Source organism: Pollicipes pollicipes, unplaced genomic scaffold (genome assembly GCF_011947565.3).
Source record: "Pollicipes pollicipes isolate AB1234 unplaced genomic scaffold, Ppol_2.1 Scaffold_4219;HRSCAF=4965_pilon_pilon_pilon, whole genome shotgun sequence".
Classification (NCBI taxonomy): domain Eukaryota; kingdom Metazoa; phylum Arthropoda; class Thecostraca; order Pollicipedomorpha; family Pollicipedidae; genus Pollicipes; species Pollicipes pollicipes.
The window spans coordinates 2,514,065-2,535,628 of NW_023596448.1; the positions used below are offsets into that span (position 1 = coordinate 2,514,065).

Genomic DNA, 21,564 nt, shown 5'->3' on the forward strand with positions numbered 1-21,564 from the left:
ATGTCGGCAAACAATCCGATCCGGTGGTTGGGATGCCCTTGTCCACCTTGTTCGTGCCAAGCAGGGCCACGTCTGCCGGGGTTTTAGGCAGCGTGCAGCTTCCGTCACGGCCGTCCCGTGTCAGGCTAGCTCTCTTTGGTCAGTTACCGGCTCACCTTTCGAGGTCAGTCGTGCATAACAGCACGGCCTGTCGGTTACCGGTATCCAATGTCGCTGCATTAGGAGCTCAGCATCCTTCCACCAGGCCACGGCAAGCACGGGTGCTGGTAACGCTTTGTCACTTCCCAAGCTCTCCAAGATGAGCCGGCACATGTCACAAATGTTGGGGCAGTCCGGAGCGGCTAACAGATTCCGACAATCTAGTGTAAATAAGCTAAATGTCAGCCTTCGAAGTCCGGGCAGAGCCCAGCTTGTCCTCCTCCCTCCCCCCGCTCTCCCCCATGAATCGGCTAAATTATTTGATGTTATTATTTGCAGCGAACAGGCTGATCGGTGGGCATTTCGTGGAGTTACCGTAAATAATGAGAAGACACAATATAAACAAAAGTGGTTGAAACGTCCCAGTTCCATGATTTGCATGGCATGTCAACACACAACAACAGACGTTCCGCAACTGGCTTCCGGCTATAGCATCGCCTGCCGACCGATGAACTAAGAGGGACATCTCACCATACCACAAAACTGTACCATCCACAGTCACTCTGCGGCATTAAGTCATGATCATGCAAAATGTATCACGGTCGGGGAGAGCAGCACGTCAGTTTGGCGCATACGCTGCACTGGACAGGTGTCTCTTCAGGTGGCGGCTAAACAGCAGCGCATTCGCCACACCAGACGGGTGTCTTCTCCGGTGGCGGCTAAACAGCAGCGCATCCGTTGCACCGGACAGGTGTCTCTTCAGGTGGCGGCTAAACGGCAGCGCATCCGTTGCACCGGACAGGTGTCTCTTCAGGTAGCGGCTAAACGGCAGCGCATACGCCGCACCGGACAGGTGTCTCCTCAGGGGCTGTTACTCGGCCGGCAGCACTTAACATTGTGTCAGATCCCGCCGGCGGAAACGCCATGGGTCAATGCCTGATAGATAAAGTCGTTAACTCTCAACTGTTAACACACCGTTTTTGGCAGGCAACGGTTACCATGGCAACCAACCTCGCAAGTCGGCGGTGGAGCGGCTGAGATCAACGCAGCTAAATTTGAAGAACCGGCCGGGCACGGGAGAGTACTTGCAGCACGAGTTCCACGCACACATTGGGGAATGGCGCAAGATCCTTGACCTGATGAAGAACCACCAGCTGCGCCGACACTTCTTCATCGTCTCCTACATGTGGTCAGTGTCGTCTCAGCATGGGCTGCCGGGGGTCTCACTGTGCGCCACTTTCAGCCTTTGATACTTTCAGTCTCTTTCTCTGACTTCTTTCAACAACAGATGATGCAACTACGGTGACGTCGGTGTCCCTTGCCGTAGTCACGGATGGCCAAGGGAAATACTTTTTTGAAGCCACAAAGTGCCAGTAAGTGGGGCAGCCAAAAACAAGTTAAAAGTCGGTTTTTTTCGTGCGTCTGCTTAGGGTTAGAGTTCAGCATATTTGTAAAGGGGGGTTGCCATGACATCCACAGACTCCCCCATACCCTGTTAATCTTAGTTTACCCGTAGTATCTCCACGTGATCGGCGTAGACAGAGCGACACTCCGATGCCGAGTGGTGTTCCAGTTTTGATGGGGACTGCTTCGCCCCTGCTTCACCTCAGTGCAACACACGCATTGCCAATGCAACATATGCTGGCCAAGTCCGGTGAATCCCCTGATCTTTCGCTGCAAACGTCAGTGCATCAGGAAGAAACGCGCGGCTTCGGAAGCACGCAAACACGATGGGGTTCGTGGCAGATGTCAAGGTTGAACTTGAACTGGCTTAGAGCAAAAGCCATTTCGGGGATCAAGATTTACGGCTGTAACACAACTGGTATATTCATCTACCGTTAGGTTTCTTGAGATTTCTTTCAGAGTCCTTAAGCTAGGGCCGTCATGACTTATCTTTCACACGCAATGAGCATCATTTCATCCTGACAAGCATATCATAGTACGTCACGTGCCTGTACGGCACCGTACACCGTACATGTCACCAACCAAGCTCCACACGGAGGCAAGCAGGCCGCGCCCCCGCAGAGGATCCGTTCTCTGACCCCGTACCCCGCGTGAGGTCGAGAGTCGGCCCAGCGCGCCCGGGTCTTCCATCGCTCGGACGCCACGGCTCTTTCTTGCTCCGCTTTTTGCACGGCGGCCTGGCCCGCGCTAGCGGTGACAGCTGTCCGTGCTGTGTCCTGGCTCTCAAAGCACACGCGGTCTGCGCTGCGAACTGTTCATTTTCCCACCGCCAGAGAGGTTTAATGTCGCACGTGGGAGGTCCCGGCGCCGTGTTTCACGAGCCGAGACGGCCTGAGGGGCCCCTCCCGGCTGTTGACATTGGCGGTGTGTTGACGGAGGTCGTCGGCTCGCCCGCGCTCGTCCAAGCTCGTCCGCGTCTGTCAATAAGCCGCCGTTCGTATGTCGACGATCTTCCGAGGCTCGTGCCAGCGAGCCGCGCAGAGCTAGACGGGCGCGGTGAAGCTGCCAGCGACCCCGAGCGATTCTTGTACCGCAGTTCCGGCGCTGGGCATCAAACGCTATCGGCACATAGGGGCACCGACGCCCGAGTAGACTCTGTAGCAGGCTGACCGGGCCGAACCGTCAGTGTTCCTCACTGGCACGGCCACGGTGCCAGACTCGCGCAGCCGACCGGAGGACTGCAGATCAGGCTCGACGGGTGATGGACGGGGTGCCGGTCTGGTCGCACCATCAGTGTTCCTCACTGGCGCGGCCACGGTGCCAGACCCGCGCAGCCGACCGGAGGACTGCAGGTCAGGCCCGACGGGTGATGGACGGGATGCCGGTCTGGTCACACCAGCCGGAAATAAGCAGAGCGGAGGCGGCCGCTCGGTGTTGGCGGCTGGTCGTACAGCGCGCGTGACACCCCAATCTCGCCATTGTGTCAGCGGTGTAGCGGGACGGCTGTGCCCGCAGACTGACCCGATTCGCCGTGTTGAGCGGGGCCACGTGTCAGCAGCTGTCTGGGACGGATGGTTTGATGTGTTTACAATGGTACTGGTGCGTAGCTCTGGGCCAGAGCGCTTGTTAACACTGGTAGATGTAGCCGTTACCCGAGGTGTGTCACTGCAGTTCGTCAGATAAAGTGTCGTTTCCCAGCCTTTAGTTTAGTGAGATAAGACTACGAAACCAGTTTCCGTGACATACAGCACTACAACACGTTTGTGATGATCTTTACCAGGAACAAAACATATGTACTCATATGGGATAAGTAACGGATTGGGTTTCGGACAGATGTTGGAGATAATTGCGGGTAGGAGGCCGAACGATATAATGAAGCGCGAAGGTATTACGAAATATGTCAAGAACGTGAGCCAATACGTTCTACACAATTTACTGTTCATGCTTTTGTAGTTGTAATTACTTAAAATCAGACTATTATTGTAACTATCACACTCAAAGTGAAGTTTGAACGTTAACTTTTGAAACGCTTCCAAGGTATAGAAACAATGTGTTGGACAAATGCGAACGGGTAGGCAACGGCCGACGGGTGGGTACAAGGGGTTTGGAATGGCTAGCGGGTGGGTACAAGGGGTTTGGAATGGCTAGCGGGTGGGTACAAGAGGTTTGGAATGGTTAGCGGGTGGGGTGCGGACAGCCGCTTCTGGTTGGCGTAACGAGTGGGTAAAAGAAACAGATTATCGCGAAGGCCTGTACTTGTATGCAGTTTGTCCTGCCTGCCTCCACAACGCCGACTTAAAAGAGATGGATTGTTGGTTCCGGAAGATGAGGATTGTGTCCCTGAAGACTGTGAAAGAATGGCTCTCTCTGGACGCTGCTAATGTGAAGTTTTCTGACCTTGGCGGTGTTGCGAAACCTACACTCCACCTCACCCAAGGTTTGACCCTGTACCCAGCCATGACACAAAGGTAACGCTCATCTTGTTTGCGCCGCAGGATCTTTCGAACGTCAGGTAGCAAACACCGTGGCTTTTTAGCACGGGAGTATTGTCTGTCCATCTGTATCCCAGGAGCACACAGAGAGCCGCTGCGATGAAAGCGATGGTGGGACTGTGACACGGGAGGAGGGGGTGTCAGCCCTACGCGGGTGGGCTGACGCCCCATGACACGTGGGAGGGGTGTCAGTCCTAGTGTACCACGCGGGCGGGCTGACGCCCCATGACACGGGGGGAGAGAGTGTCAGCCCTAGTGTACCACGCGGTCGGTCTGACGCCCCATGACACGGGGGGAGGGGTGTCAGCCCTAGTGTACCACGCGGTCGGTCTGACGCCCCATGACACGGGGGAGGGGTGTCAGCCCTAGTGTACCACGCGGGCGGGCTGACGCCCCATGACACGTGGGAGGGGTGTCAGCCCTAGTATACCACGCGGGCGGGCTGACGCCCCATGACACGGGGGGAGGGGTGTCAGTCCTAGTGTACCACGCGGGTGGGCTGACGCCCCATGACACGGGGGGAGAGAGTGTCAGCCCTAGTGTACCACGCGGTCGGTCTGACGCCCCATGACACGGGGGAGGGGTGTCAGCCCTAGTGTACCACGCGGGCGGGCTGATGCTCCATGACACGGGGGGGGGTGTCAGCCCTAGTGTACCACGCGGGCGGGCTGACGCCCCATGACACGATGGGAGGGGTGTCAGCCCTAGTATACCACGCGGACGGGCTGACGCCCCATGACACGGGGGAGGGGTGTCAGTCCTAGTGTACCACGCGGGGGGCTGACCCCATGACACGGGGGAGGGGTGTCAGCCCTAGTGTACCACGCGGGCGGGCTGGCGTCCCGTGACACGTGGGGGGTGTCATTCCCAGTGTACCACGCGGGCGGGCTGACGCCCCATGACACGGGGGGAGGGGGTGTCAGCCCCAGTGTACCACGCGGGCGGGCTGACGCCCCATGACACGGGGGAGGGGTGTCAGCCCCAGTGTACCACGCGGGCGGGCTGATGCTCAGTGACACGTGGGAGGGGATGTCAGCCCCAGTGTACCACGCGGGCGGGCTGACGTCCCGTGACACGTGGAGAGGGGTGTCATCCCCAGTGTACCACGCGGGCGGGCTGACGTCCCGTGACACGTGGAGAGGGGTGTCAGCCCCAGTGTACCACGCGGGCGGGCTGACGCCCCATGACACGTGGAGAGGGGTGTCAGCCCCAGTGTACCACGCGGGCGGGCTGATGCTCCATGACACGTGGAGAGGGGTGTCAGCCCCAGTGTACCACGCGGGCGGGCTGACGTCCCGTGACACGTGGAGAGGGGTGTCAGCCCCAGTGTACCACGCGGGCGGGCTGATGCTCCATGTGGCGCTATTAATGAACGATGAAAATTCGTGTGACAGTGAGCCACCTTCTGTATGCATGCGAAGGCCCGTGGCTTCCGCGCATTAGAGGTGCGGGTTTTGAGACCGCACCACCGGTGGAGAAAGTCGTCACTGAGCCCGCACTGGCGCCATCGCAGCGGTGTCTTTGACGGGAATGCTGTGACTCTGCTCATGCCGATGCCGTTGGCTTGCATTTCGTACACGGAACCAGCGCAGGAGTGCTGGCTCTAGACCGGCACCCACGCTGATACTGGTGCGGCGCCAGCATCACGCTAAGACGGCACGCAGCTCCAGCGTGCAGAGCCGGCTAGCAGGGAGCGCTGCGGCGGACGGTGGGCAGCTGGGCTCGGCGCTGTAGGTGCAGAGCCGGTCCGACGGCCTCCCGCCGCTCATCCGACTTATCCCCGCCCCTGCCGGCAGTCACGGAGCACACAGCGGCGGTCAAGGCCTCCCGGATGCCGGCTAACGTGCCGCTGCTCATCCCGAACGCAGCGCCGTCCGCGCTGGCTTCCAGCTTCGCCAAGTTCGCCTGTTCTGTCACATGGCTCAGGGTGGGAGAGGTGGGTCCCGAGCATCCCACTGCCGATTTCACACTGGATGTAATGCTGTAGAAAATCAATAACAATGCGGTATTTTCGTGTACGATCAAAACGTCTGGCTTGAAACTTTCGTTCAGGTCATGTTACGTCATCCCTCACGTTGTCATGATCATGTGTCGCTGACCCGCAGATCAGTGTCAGACATGATGGAGTCCCTTTTATGCTATCTTTGGGTGGCTTTGCGTACATCCCCCAGGTAAAGCTGACGCAAACCAAGGTATACCACCATGTACATCCAAGCGGCCACACGATGATACCTGAGGGCATTCCTGCACCTTCAATGACCTTTACTTTCATGATCTTATACTTAACATCTCTCTGTGCGACGGAACTTGTACGCTGTGGATGACTTACTAGCCTTTTTAGGCGGCTTTTAAGACTTACCCAGACATGTCGTCCATCACCTGGATTGGCTCTTACATCACATTTGACATTTATCAGCTGTATGGTCCATGTTGTGGCTCATTTGTGGATTGCGTTCACATAATCTGCCGGATTTTGCCCCTGACGTGGCCTTAGCTTTTAATGAGTTTGGCGAAGCTCCGAGCGTGAGCATTGGTTAGTGCCATGTTTTATCCACTGAACACCTTCAGCATTGCTGGACAAGAAGATCTGGTGAGCAAAGATCCAAGAATTGCCAGCGGGGCACCGATTTCTCACCTTCCCCGTGCCATACAGAGTGAACGGAACGGTTCGTTGGAACGGTCGAGATGCGTGACAGATATACAGCATGACTTCCAAAAGCCCAGCTTTTGGTGGCTTAAAATATGTTCATTTTTTCTTCTCAGAGGTCGATTTTTGGCAATATCTCACATGTTTTGCCCACTCTGTTTTGCTGTAAATGCTTAGATTGCTCACTTTCCTTTAACCGATGAGATCCACCCACATCCTGCCCATGTCCACCAGCTGCACTGCCATATCCACCAGCTGGCTTAGACAAACCGACACACTCCGGCATGACAGGTCAGGGGCACGTACAGTCTCGGACAGAGGAACCCAGCGATTAACATTTTTCTGAGGTCCAGTAAGAGGCTAAGACTGTCCGGGAAAAATGAGAAAGCATATGATTTCCGGGTAAGCAATGTGTTCCAACGGTTTTGCTGCCTGCTTCCATAAGAAAGACAGAGTTTACCTGGTAATGTTCGACCCCGCAATCTGGCAGTTTGGCAAACATTCGAAAAAATATGTCGCCTTTTAACCCGGAGCCGGGAGGTAAGTCTGGGGTCGACAGACCGCCAGCACCTGGTCCATATAGGGCCGGCAACCAGTCAACCAAGGCCTCAGGTAAGAGCATTGGTCGCCAACGCTCAGTTGCACTCTGCAACAGGGGTGCAAAGTTTTTAGAAAACTGATATTTGCCGTAGTATCTCAGCAATGTATCTAAGAATACACAACATGACTTCCGCAACGTCATTGCAACAAAGTCTGTTCAATGGAACAACTGAGATGTTATAACAAAGACATACTTCTTGAAAAGCAGTCCCCACATTTTTTGAAGCGAGGTTAAGTTGCAATTACAGCAATTTAGCTTTTGATAGCCCTTTATGATCACTTTACATTCTGACAGCCCCCAAAGAGACGTGCTAGGTCAGCGACCAGTCATCGTAAAAATATAAACCTCAAAGTCAGGTATGAAGAGTGCAGAACGCAGCTGACTAAAATTATATGATCTAATGCTTTGAACAGCTCCAGAGATGCCGCCAAAAAATGGCATAGCATCAAGCTGTTGTCCTGGCCACAGATGAACAGATCCCGAGGAGGATGAACAGATCCCTAGAGGTTCGTGAGTTCATGGAGTGCGGATCCCACCGCGCCGGCTGGTCAGCTTTCAGCCACGTTTACGCGTGCTTTCCACGAATCTGTTGGCCGGGCCCGTGCCGGGTCGGTACCCTTTGAAGCATAAATCGGATAAATGCTGTTACTTGTGAGCCGGTGCCGGCGTGACCCACGGATCCTTGAGCGGCGCCTTCTCTGCCGATTTGCTGGCTTATTTGTCTGCTGGGCTCGTGCGCCCTCCCAGATGATGAGGGGGCCCGCTTGCCACCCGGGCAGACGGTCGTGCTGGTGCCTTCAACAGGCTCACCCGCCGGAACCGAACGCCTGGCGTGCAGGTTGTATGCCTTTAGCGATGGGGGGGGGGGGGGGCGACCACCCGTGGAAAGTCAGCGCTAGATGTGCTAGGTGCTAGAACCAAAGTACAGAAATGTGTACTGGCTCTGTATGTGATCTGCGATTTGCCTAAGGTCATTTTTCACATCCTTTACGGTGTTTTCTACTGTCGAATTTGATCAGATGAGCCAAGATTGTTTCCCCATCTGTGTGGCGCGTATAGCTCAGTCTAAGGCCAATGCCGGCCAGAGCATGTCATGCCAGTTTTAGAATAAATGTCTACTTCGTGGCCAAACCAGCTGCGTTTATGAAACCCGATGGATGCCTGGTGAAGTACGGAGTAACTCCTCACTCCAGATATCCCAGTAAATTGTACAATCTTAGGCGTTAAAGTAAATAAGTACTATTTACTCTATGCAACCGGAGTTGAGGTAAAACCTTGTGAAATTACCCCCTACGCCATATGTGTACGCATTCTCTCTTTACGAAGCTGGCTACAGTACGGTTGGTTACCGGCGGCTAGGAGTCTGCCTTTCACAGCAGCCTCCAGCAGTCAGCACTCAAGGTCGAGGCCGGCTGCAGGCCATCTCCCCGGGCTGATGGTGCTCGCCCCCCGAGGGCACGGTGCCAAACACGGGCGGCGCCTGCCCGCCGACGGTGGCCGTGGGGCGGCACGGCCGCCGGCTTCATTGACGCCTGCAGTACGGCCTGAGGTGGAGTTCATGACGCGGCCGGGCGCTGGTGGGGTGCCCAAAGCCGGCGGATCGGGCGCGCACGGGCGAGGCCAGGAGAAAACGCTGGGAGGTTAGAGGCGGCCAGAGGCGAGGTCAGGGTGGGGGAGAAGGGAGGCGACACCACCTAGAACACGGGAGAGGGAAGGGCAGGCGGGCCTGAGACCAGAGTGAGAGGACTAGGAACTCGAGGACTAAACAATGAGGAAGATGGCGAGAGCGCGCTATGAGTTCTGAGGTGGTCAGAAGAGAATTTTAATGATTTAGTCCGGAATAATGAATGAATGGATTCTGGAATCAGAGCTCATGCTAAGCAGCGCTTGTTGGGTGATCCCCGACTTCTACCATCCGATTGTGAAATTCCAGATTAACAGCTGAAAGCTGTGTGGAGAGTTAAGCGTACTGCAATGTTCGGCACGTTCCCGCTCGTCCTCTGACGTCACGTCACTTGTTGGCGCGACCGCTGCCACCGGCCGGAGGTCAACACAGTCAAAGGCAAATAGCAAGCGCTTAAAGCGACGCGGCCCCGCCCCGCGACGTGTGGCTGGATTGCAAGTCAAGTGATCTAACTAACTGAGCTGTCGGACCGGGGACTCGGGCAACCGATGTAGTGAACGAACTCGAGCAAAGGCGAGCTGTTTTTCATGTTAACGCAGCGGCATTCGAATTTTAAACGATGTGTGCGCTTCTGATTAGCAACAGCGCGCCAACTGGTAGCACTTAGCACGCACTTGATCGTTGCATGCTACATGCTTCAACAAAGTTTGACTACTGCTAATAACAACCTAGCTCGTGGTAGGCTCGTGACAGCCAGAACAATCTCCCATCGCGTGTATTATCACGGCGACATGAGCGGTGTGTTCAGTTTTCTTCAGTCCAGCTGGGGCTCCGCTTTAAATAAGCAGGTGCTTGCTACCCGCGATGTTTTCTTTCCCAAATCCATGGTCAGAGTCGGTTCTAAACGCCTGCTACCATTGACGAATAGCAACTGCGTCGTCCACTCTCGCATGCCGCAGCTCAGCCGTCAGACAACGTCTAGACGTTTGTTTGGAACACGCCTCTTTTCCTTTGATCCCGCCCTCGACCTGTTTTTTGTTCTCCGTGGGTTTCGTCAGCAGGGCCCTCCTTGGCGCTAATATTTACGCTGGCCGTAGTTTCGGCGCCAATAATCACAGATGGGTTCGAACCCTGCGCAATGCTCGCGCCGCTAAACGGTTTATCTTTCGGCGTGGGCGGCGTTCAGCTGGTAAGCGCCGGCACGTTGATGGGGATGAATTGTTGTTTTCATAAAGCTGACTGCGGCCAAATGCTCAGTGGCCTGTTCGTCGCTGCTTTCTAGCAACATGTCATCGCAAAATCCTCGTCAAAGCTTCGCACTGCGCCTCCTGTCAGCACCATAATACGCGGCGGACATGATGTGCTGAGTACGAGCGTTACGCGTGGCATGGGGACGACGCCCCACCTTGGCGGGGAAGTTTGGCTCCGACCATGTGCCAGGCTTTCGATTTGGCCCAAACATGGGCCCGTGCTCAAATAGAACACTAGCTTTTTCTGCACAAGTGAAAGCCCCTTTTTTTAGGCGCACGTTCCGATGTTGTTGACGTGTCCGTGAGCAATGATGGCGGTTATGTCCTGGCCAGTGCCCCCTGGGATAGCCGCCTTACGCTGTAGGCTGGTTTCGCCGAGCTGACGGTGGTTCGGGATGGTCTGACCGTTGAGCGGAGCGGCTGTCACGACCCTGTCTGACCGGGGTCGTGACAGCCGCCGACAGTTTCTACGTTGTTATTTTGCAGGGCGATATGAGTCAGTCTTTGAGCCTGTCAGCTCTGTTGTGTCGATCAATTCGTTTACTTTTGACTTCACGACCCCCAGCTATGTGCAGGCTCAGTTCCTCAGATCTGAAGATTTACTGACAGATACGTCAAGTGATTCGAAATGGATTCTGGCTTTTCGTGACTGCGGTTCGCGTAGATAAAGGACGGTAACTGATGCATGGCCATTCATCAAACACCAGCAAAGCTCATCGGGTGGCTTTGACCATGGCTTGTACCCGTCTCGGCAATATTTTACACCAATGGCTATACCCCCCGTCACCGCACAGAAATCACCACAAATCGTCTCACAGCGGTATGTGCCGAGGCCATTTTCCAAAAATGACTGCAAGGCTCCTGCAGAAATCTCCGATCTATGAGGCCATTCATTCCAAGCATCACCGTAGGTCATTTCCTAACATGGTCATGCCACTGAAATATGATGAAAATGTTTTTAAGAATACACAACTTAACAGTCTCGGTTGCTTGCCTCGGCTTGAGTTCACCCTGACGGTCAGTGATGACGTGTGATCCGTATCGGTCATGTGAATGTGATCTGTGGTATCATGTGACGTGTGATTCATGATGGCCGTGTGATGACGTGTGATCCGTGACAGCTCTGATCACAAATCGACGGTTCGTCGGAGCGACACTGCCCCGGCCGCCGACAGGAGTTCGTCTAGTCAGGCTTGCTCGTCGCTGTAGATGGCTCCGTTCATTCCAGTCCAGTGACATGGGGTCTGTTGAGGCCCACCTATACCTCGACTCGTCGCTGTAGATGATTCCGTTCATTCCAGTCCAGTGACATGGAGTCTGTTGAGGCCCGCCCATACCTCGACTCGTCGCTGTAGATGACTCCGTTCATTCCAGTCCAGTGACATGGAGTCTGTTGAGCCCCACTAATACCTCGACTCGCCGCCGTAGATATGTGCCAAGCATCCTGCAGCGGCAGACGTTAAACTTTTCATTCATTAACAGCTCTGTGAGACCCAGCTGGCAAGAAAATATGATGCATAACGGTATTAGTACCCTGGGGTTTGTCGTGGTACACGTAGAGAACAGTCCGTATTTAATAGTATTTCTACTAGATGAGTTTATCATGCTGCATTCAGTTTCAACACACAGGCTTCAACATACAGGGAAGCTGCTTAGATCGAGGACCAGAAAACCATTGGCTGCTTGTGATGACCGTTGGCGGCATCGCCTGGCGGTCACAAACAGCGGCTTAGGCCTGCTGCGGCTTAGGCCTGCGATGCAGACTGAGGCTTATCTAAACACCGTTTGAGAATCACACCCGTGCACACACCACGTGCTACACGGCATAATCACTGACGCAGAGGGCCGCCTCCCTGATGTGAACAGCCAAAGGCTTCAGCCATCACGCCGCCCCCCCCCCCCCCCCCCCACAGTCACGGGCAGTACAGTCACGGGTAAAGCCTAGCCAGCTCTCCAGGGCGGAGGGGGGGGGGGAGGTCTGCACATCTAGCCGAAGCATGCGCACCATAACATTTTGTTCCCCTCTCCTCGCCCTCTTTCCACATATCACGCCCACGTGGGCATTTGTAGGATACAGAACGAGTGGTATGCATGACAGATGCTCAGAGGCCACGACTGACATCGTGATGAGGGTGAGCTGCTCATCGGCAGTGACGACAGGAGCGGGGGGGGGGGAGGAGGGGGGTGTAATACGGAACCGCTTATCTAAAAGGAGTGGCAGGTGTCTTTAGTGTTTTTGTTTTTGTTTGTTTTCATTCAATATATATCTCAGTACTTTTTCTGAGACGAATTATTTTTGTTCCTGTTACATTTCCCTATTGATCATTCCCTTCCGGAAAAGCAAACCAAACAGGGTTAAGTGTGAGTTCATGTATACTTGGAATTGTGTTGGCAGCGCGACCCCCATCATAACAAGCTCTGTGCGCGCGGCTGCCGCCACGGAGGTGCGCTCCGTTCTCGTGGTGTTGCTGGGTGTCGCACTGCCGCACGGCCGCACTGTCGCACTCGGCAAGTCTAAACTTAGCAGACTGAGCCCGGACGGGGGGGACGGAACGGGCAGGTTACTGTCGGGTTCCGAGGCGCGCGTCCTGACTTAGGCTGATAATGGCAGGGGTTTGGCCGGGCGCCGACCGCCGCAGATCGGCTGCTGTGGCATTAGGGAAGGTGGTGCGACATCACTGAGGATCAGGGAGGTGTGCGACAATCACTGAGGATCAGGGAAGTGTGTGACATCACTGAGAATCAGGGAGTGCGCCACATCCACTGAGGATCAGGGAGTGTGCGACATCACTGAGGATCAGGGAGTGTGTGGCATCACTGAGGATCAGGGAGTGTGGCGACATCACTTGAGGATCAGAGAGTGTGCGACATCACTGAGGATCAGGGAGTGTGTGACATCACTGAGGATCAGGGCGTGTGCGACATCATTGAGGATCAGAGAGTGTGCGACATCACTGAGGATCAGGGGCGTGAGCGACATCACTGAGGATCAGAGAGTGTGCGACATCACTGAGGATCAGGAGTGTGCGACATGCAGGGATCAGGGAGTGTGCGACATCACTGAGGATCAGGAGTGTGCGACATCACTGAGGATCAGGGAGTGTGCACATCACTGAGGATCAGGGAGTGTGCGACATCACTGAGGATCAGGGAGTGCACGACATTGCTGAGGATCAGGGAGTGTGCGGCACTGTGGCAAATTCGGCAGCACCACTGAACCACGAGGGTAGCGGCTTTAACGCGCAAGGATGACGCGATATCATTTTATATTATGAATCATATGATGTGCCGGGATTGCGGACCAGGAATCATGCAAAAACACCGCAGATATGTAGCCACACGACGTCTCGACAGCTCAAAGGCCAGTCAACACCACGGATGCTCGGGGAATATACGACAGCGTTTAGAATCCGGGTAATTTGACGCCACTGCTAATCAGGTGACAGACGACACCCGAGGGTCGCGCGACTTAACATTGTGGATCAGGGATCATTTGACACCGCTGCTAATCAGGTGACAGACGACACCCGAGGGTCGTGCGACTTAACATTGTGGATCAGGGATCATTTGACACCGCTGCGGATCGGGGGCATGAGACGCTTCGTGATCATATGACACCAGTGTAGAGCAGAAACCGTCGAACAGGACAGGTGATCAAACGCTGCCCATCTCTTTTGATCCTGACTTACACATTTCGCGCTTGCCGGCGCACTGCCAACAGTCTCCGAACTGTTGGAGCAGGTAACAGTCGGCGCCGGTGGGGCCCTGGATCCTGCGCGGGTGGCGGCCGTGCCGTAGCGCCGCTGCGATTGTCGCAGACAGTCCTGTCGCGGCCATCGGGGTGACTTGGTGACGAACGCGGCTCTGGTTGCGTCATGCTTCGGTCCGCCATTGAACGCGGCAACATGAGCCTGGTTGCTTGCTGCCAAGTTTCACAACTCGCGTGTCGGACAGGATTCAACGCTAGGTCTCGTGACGGTGACGGCTGGCAGCCCGTGTAATCCCAGTGTGACTGGCTGGCAGCCCGTGTAATCCCAGTGTGACTGGCTGGCAGCCCGAATGATCCCCGTGTGGGGCTGGCAGCCCGCACGATCCCGGTGTGGCGGCTGGGGCAGCCCGCATGATCCCGGTGTGACTGGCTGGCCCGCACGATCCCGGGGCTGGCTGGCAGCCCGCATGCGCCATCGAGCTTACTTTACCTCGCAGATTCGTTCCCACTTTGGTGTTAAAGGATTAATTTTCGACCGGCAAAACGGCTATGCCCCGCACCTTTTAGAACGGCACGGTATTAAATGTGCCGACGGGCAGCGCGACTCGACGACACCCAGGCGTTGTTTGGTGCTGCCGCTTGCTAGACCGACTCGCAACGCCCTTTTACATGCTTAGATTCCAGGGTCGACGCCATAAGAACTGTTTGCTTTGTCGAATACCACGCCGTGTTTGGTCTGGCCATGCGTTGCGCCCCGCGCGCACGCGACCACGGCTCCCCTGGCCCTCCCCGACGCTTGACAGCGGGCGTTAGCACTGCGCCCGGCACGCACTCAGCGACGGCTCCCTGGCCCCCCCGACGCTTGACAGCGGGCGTTAGCACTGCGCTCCGGCGCGCACGCGGCCACGGCTCCCCTGGCCTCCCCCGACGCTTGACAGCGAGCGTTAGCACTGCGCCCCGCCGCGCACGCGACCACGGCTCCCCTGACCTCCCCGACGCTTGACAGCAAGCGTTAGCACTGCGCTCCGGCGCGCACGCGGCCACGGCTCCCTAGCCCCCCCGACGCTTGATAGCGGGCGTTAACACTGCGCTCCGGCGCGCAACGCGGCCACGGCTCCCCTGGCCCTCCCCGACGCTTGACAGCGAGCGTTAGCACTGCGCCCGGCTGTTGAGCTGTTACTCCGGCGAGCAACGTGTGCCGCGTTGATAGCATGTCCTGTGTGTGCGCGGTGCTCAGCTGGGTTGACCTTGCCTGACCTTACCATACCTTGCGTCATTCTCTCACTTGAGGATGAAGAACCCAGTGGAATCCACCTTGGCTGTTGGGTCTTCATGATCGCACACCTGTATCTGCAGTCGGATATGTGCCGAGGGTCCGGACGCCCATCTCGTGACGCACAGACGGGCTCGGGAACGGTGTGTCTGCTGGTATTTCGGCGACGATGTACCGCGTGCCGCGCTCAGAACGCCGTGACCTTATTGCAGGCCCGCTTATTTGTTGGCTTTGTCTTGTTGGCTTCATATGATTAAGTTTCACACCCTTTCACGATTAGTGATAAACACAGTACAGTTTTAATAACACGACTCCGAAAATAAATTTGCACATGTACAGCCAGATTAGTGGAGGTGAAGTTTTCCATTGTTTTGTTGTTGCAGCCGCTCGAGCCACAGTTGTATGGAGCTGCGATCCTTGTGCATTGTCCCCAGATACCATCGCGACTCAACGTCGCGTGGTCGGCGCACCTCGCTTTTAATCACTTAGTACTATCCAGCTTCCATGAGGAAAACACTGGCAGCGGATCCCGCCAGCTTTCCATGGTCTCATCTCCTAGCCTTGGGCCACCTCCGCCGTCCGTCGCCTTCCAAACATAGCACGGCTTTTTTACGGATCGGTTATGCCGGGAAAGTCGTCCTTATCGCGACCTTGCGTCTCTCACCACGAGGCTTGCCGTATAAGGCATGCGGTGACAACGACCGCAGAATGTGTGTAATCCATGCGTCACAGTTAAGCGGGATGGAGCGCTCGTCGCCTCCCCCCCCCCCCCCGCCAAAAAATGGCTTAGTGCATGCGATGTAAGTATCCTCAGACCCACATGTTGTATCTTGTTTTTTTGTTGCCGGTTGGTCAGAGCACGACACGTCTCAGCAGATAATGCGCTCGCCGCCAAACAGTCTGTCGGAGTACGGAAGCCCAGCGTCCGCTGTTCCATTCAAGGCGTGCCCGTGCGCGGACCCCCCCCCCCCCCTTCCCTCCAACACCAGCCCTCTCACGACGGCATGCGAGGGGGAGGGGCATGACTAGTCATCGCACACGATAATTTACGGATAAACAAATGCTGACGGGTTTGAGAGGGGTAGTCTGCACACGCTCGCACTGCAGACCCCGTCAGAGCCAGCAGAGAGTGTGGTCAGAGGCGCCGTGCAGACCGCGACTAACACCGGCCGGCCGTTGCCTGTCGACCCTAACCAGCACGCGACGCCGCCGGGCCGGCCGCGGGTGGAGGCTCGGCAGTCTGACAGGCCAGCACCACACCTACCCACGCCTGCTGACCGACATCAGGCCCTGGACTGACATCAGGCCCTGCTGACCGACATCAGGCACTGTTGACCGTCATCAGATGCCGGTGGCCACCATCAGGCCCTGTTTATCAACATCAGGACCTGTCCCCGTACCGTAGCCCGTTCGGTGCGGGTCTCCGCAGCAGTGGTAGTCCACTTGTAGTCCACTTGTAGTCCACTTGTAGTCCATGTAGTCCACGCCGCCATGGGCTGCTCGGGTGAGTGATGGATGTCGATCATCCGACCCGGGGCTTGTACTGATTGCGCAGCGCAGACGAGGAGCGGCGCGCGTTAACGATCGGGGCTGGTTTGTTGTGTGCCCACGTTCCCGTGGCGTCATGACTGAGGCGTGTGCGATGTGGCGGGCACGTGTGCAGGCTGGAAAGGCCAAAGGAGGAGGGCAAATGAATGCATTTACTTACGCACTTGAGTTACTAAAGAAACCTTACCCGGAACATCAAGTTTTCTGTTCGTTAACAAAAAATTTTCATGCTATGCGTTGCAGACTGTTCGGCTCATTTATGAGTGGCGGAAGTTGTGAGCTGTACAAACTCGGGAAAAGAGCGGATTGATTTTCTCTCATGAAACGCCGTCGGTGCAGAATGTCACGGTGGGTTTTTCAGACGCCAATTCCGAAGAGTTTTTTGGCGAACTATTGCGTGCTCGTGACATTGGAAACCACGTCACAAGCGACGCCCAGTGTTCTGATATCATCCTAAAACACCGTCTCCTCTCTCTCTCTCCTCACTCTCTCTCTCTCTCTCTCTCCTCTCTCTTCTCTCTCTCTCCCTTCTCTCTCTCTCTCTCTCCTCTCTCTCTCTCTCTCTCTCCTCTCTCTCTTCTCTCTCTCTATCTCTCTCTCTCTTATCTCTCGCTCTCTCTCTCTATCTCTCTCTCCTCTCTCTCTCTCTCTCTTCTCTCTCCTCTCTCAGCTCTCTCTCTCTTCGCTCTCTATCTCTCTCTCTCTCTATCTCTCTCTCTCTCTCTCTCTCTCTCTATCTCTCTCTCTCTCTCTCTCTCCTCTCTCTCTCTCTCTCTCTCTCTCTCTCTCTTCTCTCTCTCTCTCTCTCTCTCTCTCTCTCTCTCTCTCTCTCTCTCTCTCTCTCTCTCTCTCTCTCTCTCTCCTCTCTCTCTCTCTCTCTCTCTCTCTCTCTCTCTCTCTCTCTCTCTCTCTCTCTCCTCTCTCTCTCTCTCTCTCTCTATCTCTCTCTCTCTCTCTCTCTCTTATCTCTCTCTCTCTCTTCTCTCTCTCTCTCTCTCTCATTCTCTATCTCTCCTATCTCTCTCTCTCTCTCTCTCTCTCTCTCTCTCTCTCTCTCTCTCTCTCTCTTCTCTCTTCTCTTCTCTCTCTCTCCTCTCTCTCTCTTCCTCTCTCTCTCCTCTCTCTCTCTCTCTTCTCTCTCTCTCTCTCTCTCTCTCTCTCTACTCTCTCTCTCTCTCTCTCCTCTCTCTCTCTCTCTATCTCTCTCTCTCTGAAGCGTAGTTTTCAACATTCTGACACATTGTTGTGGTCAAGTTTTGCGTGGCACTACCGTGAGCTGCCTGTCGAAAAGCTTTCACTCAAGCGCAGGTCTCAACATTCTGACACACTATTGTAGTGAAGTTTTGTGCCCCACGGCCGTGCGTCGTCGAGCTTTAAAGATGTTTGTCGGGGTCAGCTGGTGACGGCCGCGGACAGCGCGGGCAGACCGCGGTCTTTCCTCGGCTTGGCGCCGTGCCGGCTGTGGATCGGACGTCGCCGGACTTGCATTCTTGGGAAGCCCGGATTTAAGGAGATGCCGCTGAAGACGGCCGTCGTGAGTTGTGATAGGCTGGAGACGCACCCTGTTGCAGATAACTCTCCCAGAGAAAGAATGGCATCTCCGATGCTGATAGCGATATGACAGACTCGGACGCCTAGCGATGTTGCTGCATGTTTGAGCCAAGGAGGTTACATAACAGAATGTATGTATTTTATGGTGTGCTCCTTTTGACAAAATGATGACACCTTGCGGTGTGCGTATTAGCAATGCGGCTGTAGTATTGTACCTTTTTCTTGCTACAGCACAGCATGACAAGCTGGAGAATGTGCACAGCGTCCGTTAAAACACCCTTAGTGCACATGCACGGAACGTGTCTTCATCTTGCACCACAGAAGATCCTCGCACATAAATGAAAGATTTCCTGTCTGCTGACAATCACTCTTCGTTCACGACCTATCTCGGGGTGAGGTTGCCTTGCCCCGTCGTGTCCTGCCCTTCCCTGACCTGACCCGACCTGACCTCGCATGACCGGGCCAGGGCTTTCAACGGGGTGCAGACTGGCCGCTGATTCCGCCAGGGCCCTGTTGCACCTGTCGTCGCTCTTAGTGCCGAATATGTCTGAATGCATAGGTCGTGAACTGGTGACGCGCGTGGGCAAGTGAGTGTGTGCTCGTGTGCGTCTGTGTATTGTCAATAACAGACGCTTGTCTCCAGGTCACGCATGACCTGGGCTGATCTAACCTGACCTAGGCTCACCTGGCGGCAGGGCGATCGTGGGCTTCCTGTACTACGGCTTAACGGCCAGCACCATGGTGATGAAGGGCAACGTGTACCTCAACTACTGCCTGTCCGGTCTGGTGATGATTCCGGCTTCCGTCTCCATCTTCATCCTCAGACGGTGAGCGGCGCCGTGCAGAACGCAATCAAACGTCATGATGTAAAATGCAACAAATTATAAAAACAGCTTTGAGGTTGGATATGGACGGATCCATTGTTCAACGTTGTTTGTGATGCAAGCCAATCTCAATGATGAAAACTGATTTTTGGTGGTTGAAACTCATATTGGGCGGAGAGGAGGACAAACGTTGGGTGTAAGGTCCCTTCCAGAAGACGTAGAGTTCCACACATGCGCAGACAGAGGGCTACGACCTTTACCAGGGCTGCACCAGCGAGCGGCGACTCTTTTAGGGAGGCACGTTTAATCAAAGACTGACACATGCATCAAGTCTGTATATATTATATGACGTGTTCATTGCAGGAATGGACACCGTGCAAATATAGCAAGTCTGTTTCTTTTCTGTCGTTGACGTTTAATATACTTCAACTGGCTTCATGCTAGAGCGCGCAGCGCTGGTCCCACGTTTACGATCGCCGCTCACATTCGAAGCTATGATGCCATCAGGGGTCTCATTAGAACTACTTAGCGCCGACGTACCATAGCATGCACGCTTGTGAACTGTGTATACATGCACAGTTTACCAAGCATCGCACGCATTCGTGCAAGCCTTTCACCTCCACCTGCATGGCGCACGGGTGCAGGCTTCGGGGGCCCGGCGAGACTCATGCAGGCTACGGGGGCCCGGTGAGACCCACGTGCACGTGCACAGGCTCCGGGGGCCCGGCTAAATCCACGTGCACGTGCACAGGCTACGGGGCCCGCCGAGACCCACGTGCACAGGCTACGGGAGCCCGGCTAGATCCACGTGCACGGGCGCAGGCTACGGGGCCCGGCGAGACCCACGTGCACAGGCTGAGGGGGCCTGGCGAGACCCACGTGCGCGGGTGCAGGCTACAGGGCCCCGGCGAGACCCACGTGCTCTTATCCGGGCGTCCGCTCTCGTGGGCAGTATGCGATGTGAACCTCAAAGAACACCTGGCCTGGATCGTCATGGCCCCGCTCGCCGGCTTGTGCGAAGACACGAAACCTGCCGACCCAAGCACACGGCACCGTGGCATGCCACCATTCTGCTGGCCGAAGCAGGGGCCACCGGCATGTGCTCGTGCCAGCATCCACAGAATTCCGTTGTGATCATCAAACCGGCTGTCGGTCCGCTAGCAATTGCGCAAGCTGTGGGAATCCATCCGCCTGCTGCCGGACCTGTCAGGAATCCACCCGCCTGCCGCTGAACCTATCAGGAATCCGCCTGCCTGCTGTCGGGCCTGTCAGGAATCCACCCGCTTGCTGCCGGACCTGTCAGGAATCCACCCGCCTGCTGCTGGACCTATCAGGAATCCACCCGCCTGCTGCTGAACCTATCAGGAATTCGCCTGCCTGCTGTCGGGCCTGTCAGGAATCCACCCGCCTGCTGCCGGACCTGTCAGGAATCCACCCGCCTGCTGCTGGGCCTGTCGCGAGCCGCATTATATAGCATATGGAGCTTTGACAATGGACGGGGCTTTGTGTCCCTTTGAAACAGCCGCTGGCTGAATCCAGGCCCTTCAGTATATTACTTTAATGACTGAAAACTATTGAAAAGCAAGCCCCCGCACACATGCCACAAATCAAACCGCATGACAACCAACCAATTTTGATATTGACTTTCACGAATGATCTATATGAGACTCCGCTTATGACTACAGTGATGGCAGTGAACGTTGCAGTGACTACAATGCAGCGGCCTGAGCCATGCTGATGACCAGCTAATGACACAGCCCAATGGCAGCCAGGCTGAGGTCCCGTGTCCCGCTCCACACGAGAGACTGTGGCCTCCGGCCGTGATGACGTGCGCCCGCGCTAAGGCGCATGGCTCTCTTCAGTCAGCTTGGAAACGAACGTAAACAATCTCAGTCTATTCAGCATGGTAAGTGCAAAAGCATGTTTATTGTGTCGAGATATTGGGCTGAAATATTTATGATCGCTGGCATTGGTGAGCAATTATTTCAAAACAGCGCACGTTTGTCTACCTAAAGCAACTAAAACAACCTCTTTGCTACAAAAAATGTCACATCGGCTTCTGCGAAAGCACGTACCGCACATAGCACGATTTCTAAAAGATTTTGACATGGCGAAAAGTTTCGTGCAACGCATGTTTATGAAAACGGCTATTATTTCCTCTCCTTTTTCGCATTACATGTGCGCCATATAACCAACGCTGTCGACGGGTCCTTAAGATCAAATCATCATTTATCTCCGTTTATTTGCTCACCTCGACACCACGTCTGTCGCCCCTCGGCTGAGATAACAAATACGGGCGGGGCTATCGTAGCTGGACTTCTATCCTGCGTGATATATATAGCTGGATATATATATGTATATATATATATATATATATATATATATATATATATATATATATATATATATATAGCTGGACTTCTATCATTGCGTGGAGAAGTCCAGCTACTATCGCAGCTGGACTTCTCCACGCAATGAGACGACCTTCCGACCGACGAGATCT

The 21,564-nt window shown here is 55.2% G+C and overlaps 1 protein-coding gene across 1 annotated transcript in view; it reads left to right on the forward strand.

The window, feature by feature from the left end:
* The window catches only part of LOC119095931 (solute carrier family 22 member 4), a gene marked incomplete at its 3' end in the record, with an annotated part of 48,636 nt that overhangs the window by 26,310 nt on the left and 762 nt on the right, over window positions 1-21,564 (forward strand). The window contains 2 exon segments of the mRNA XM_037218784.1: window positions 1,126-1,327; window positions 18,933-19,064. Coding sequence (XP_037074679.1) covers window positions 1,126-1,327; window positions 18,933-19,064 — 334 coding nt within the window.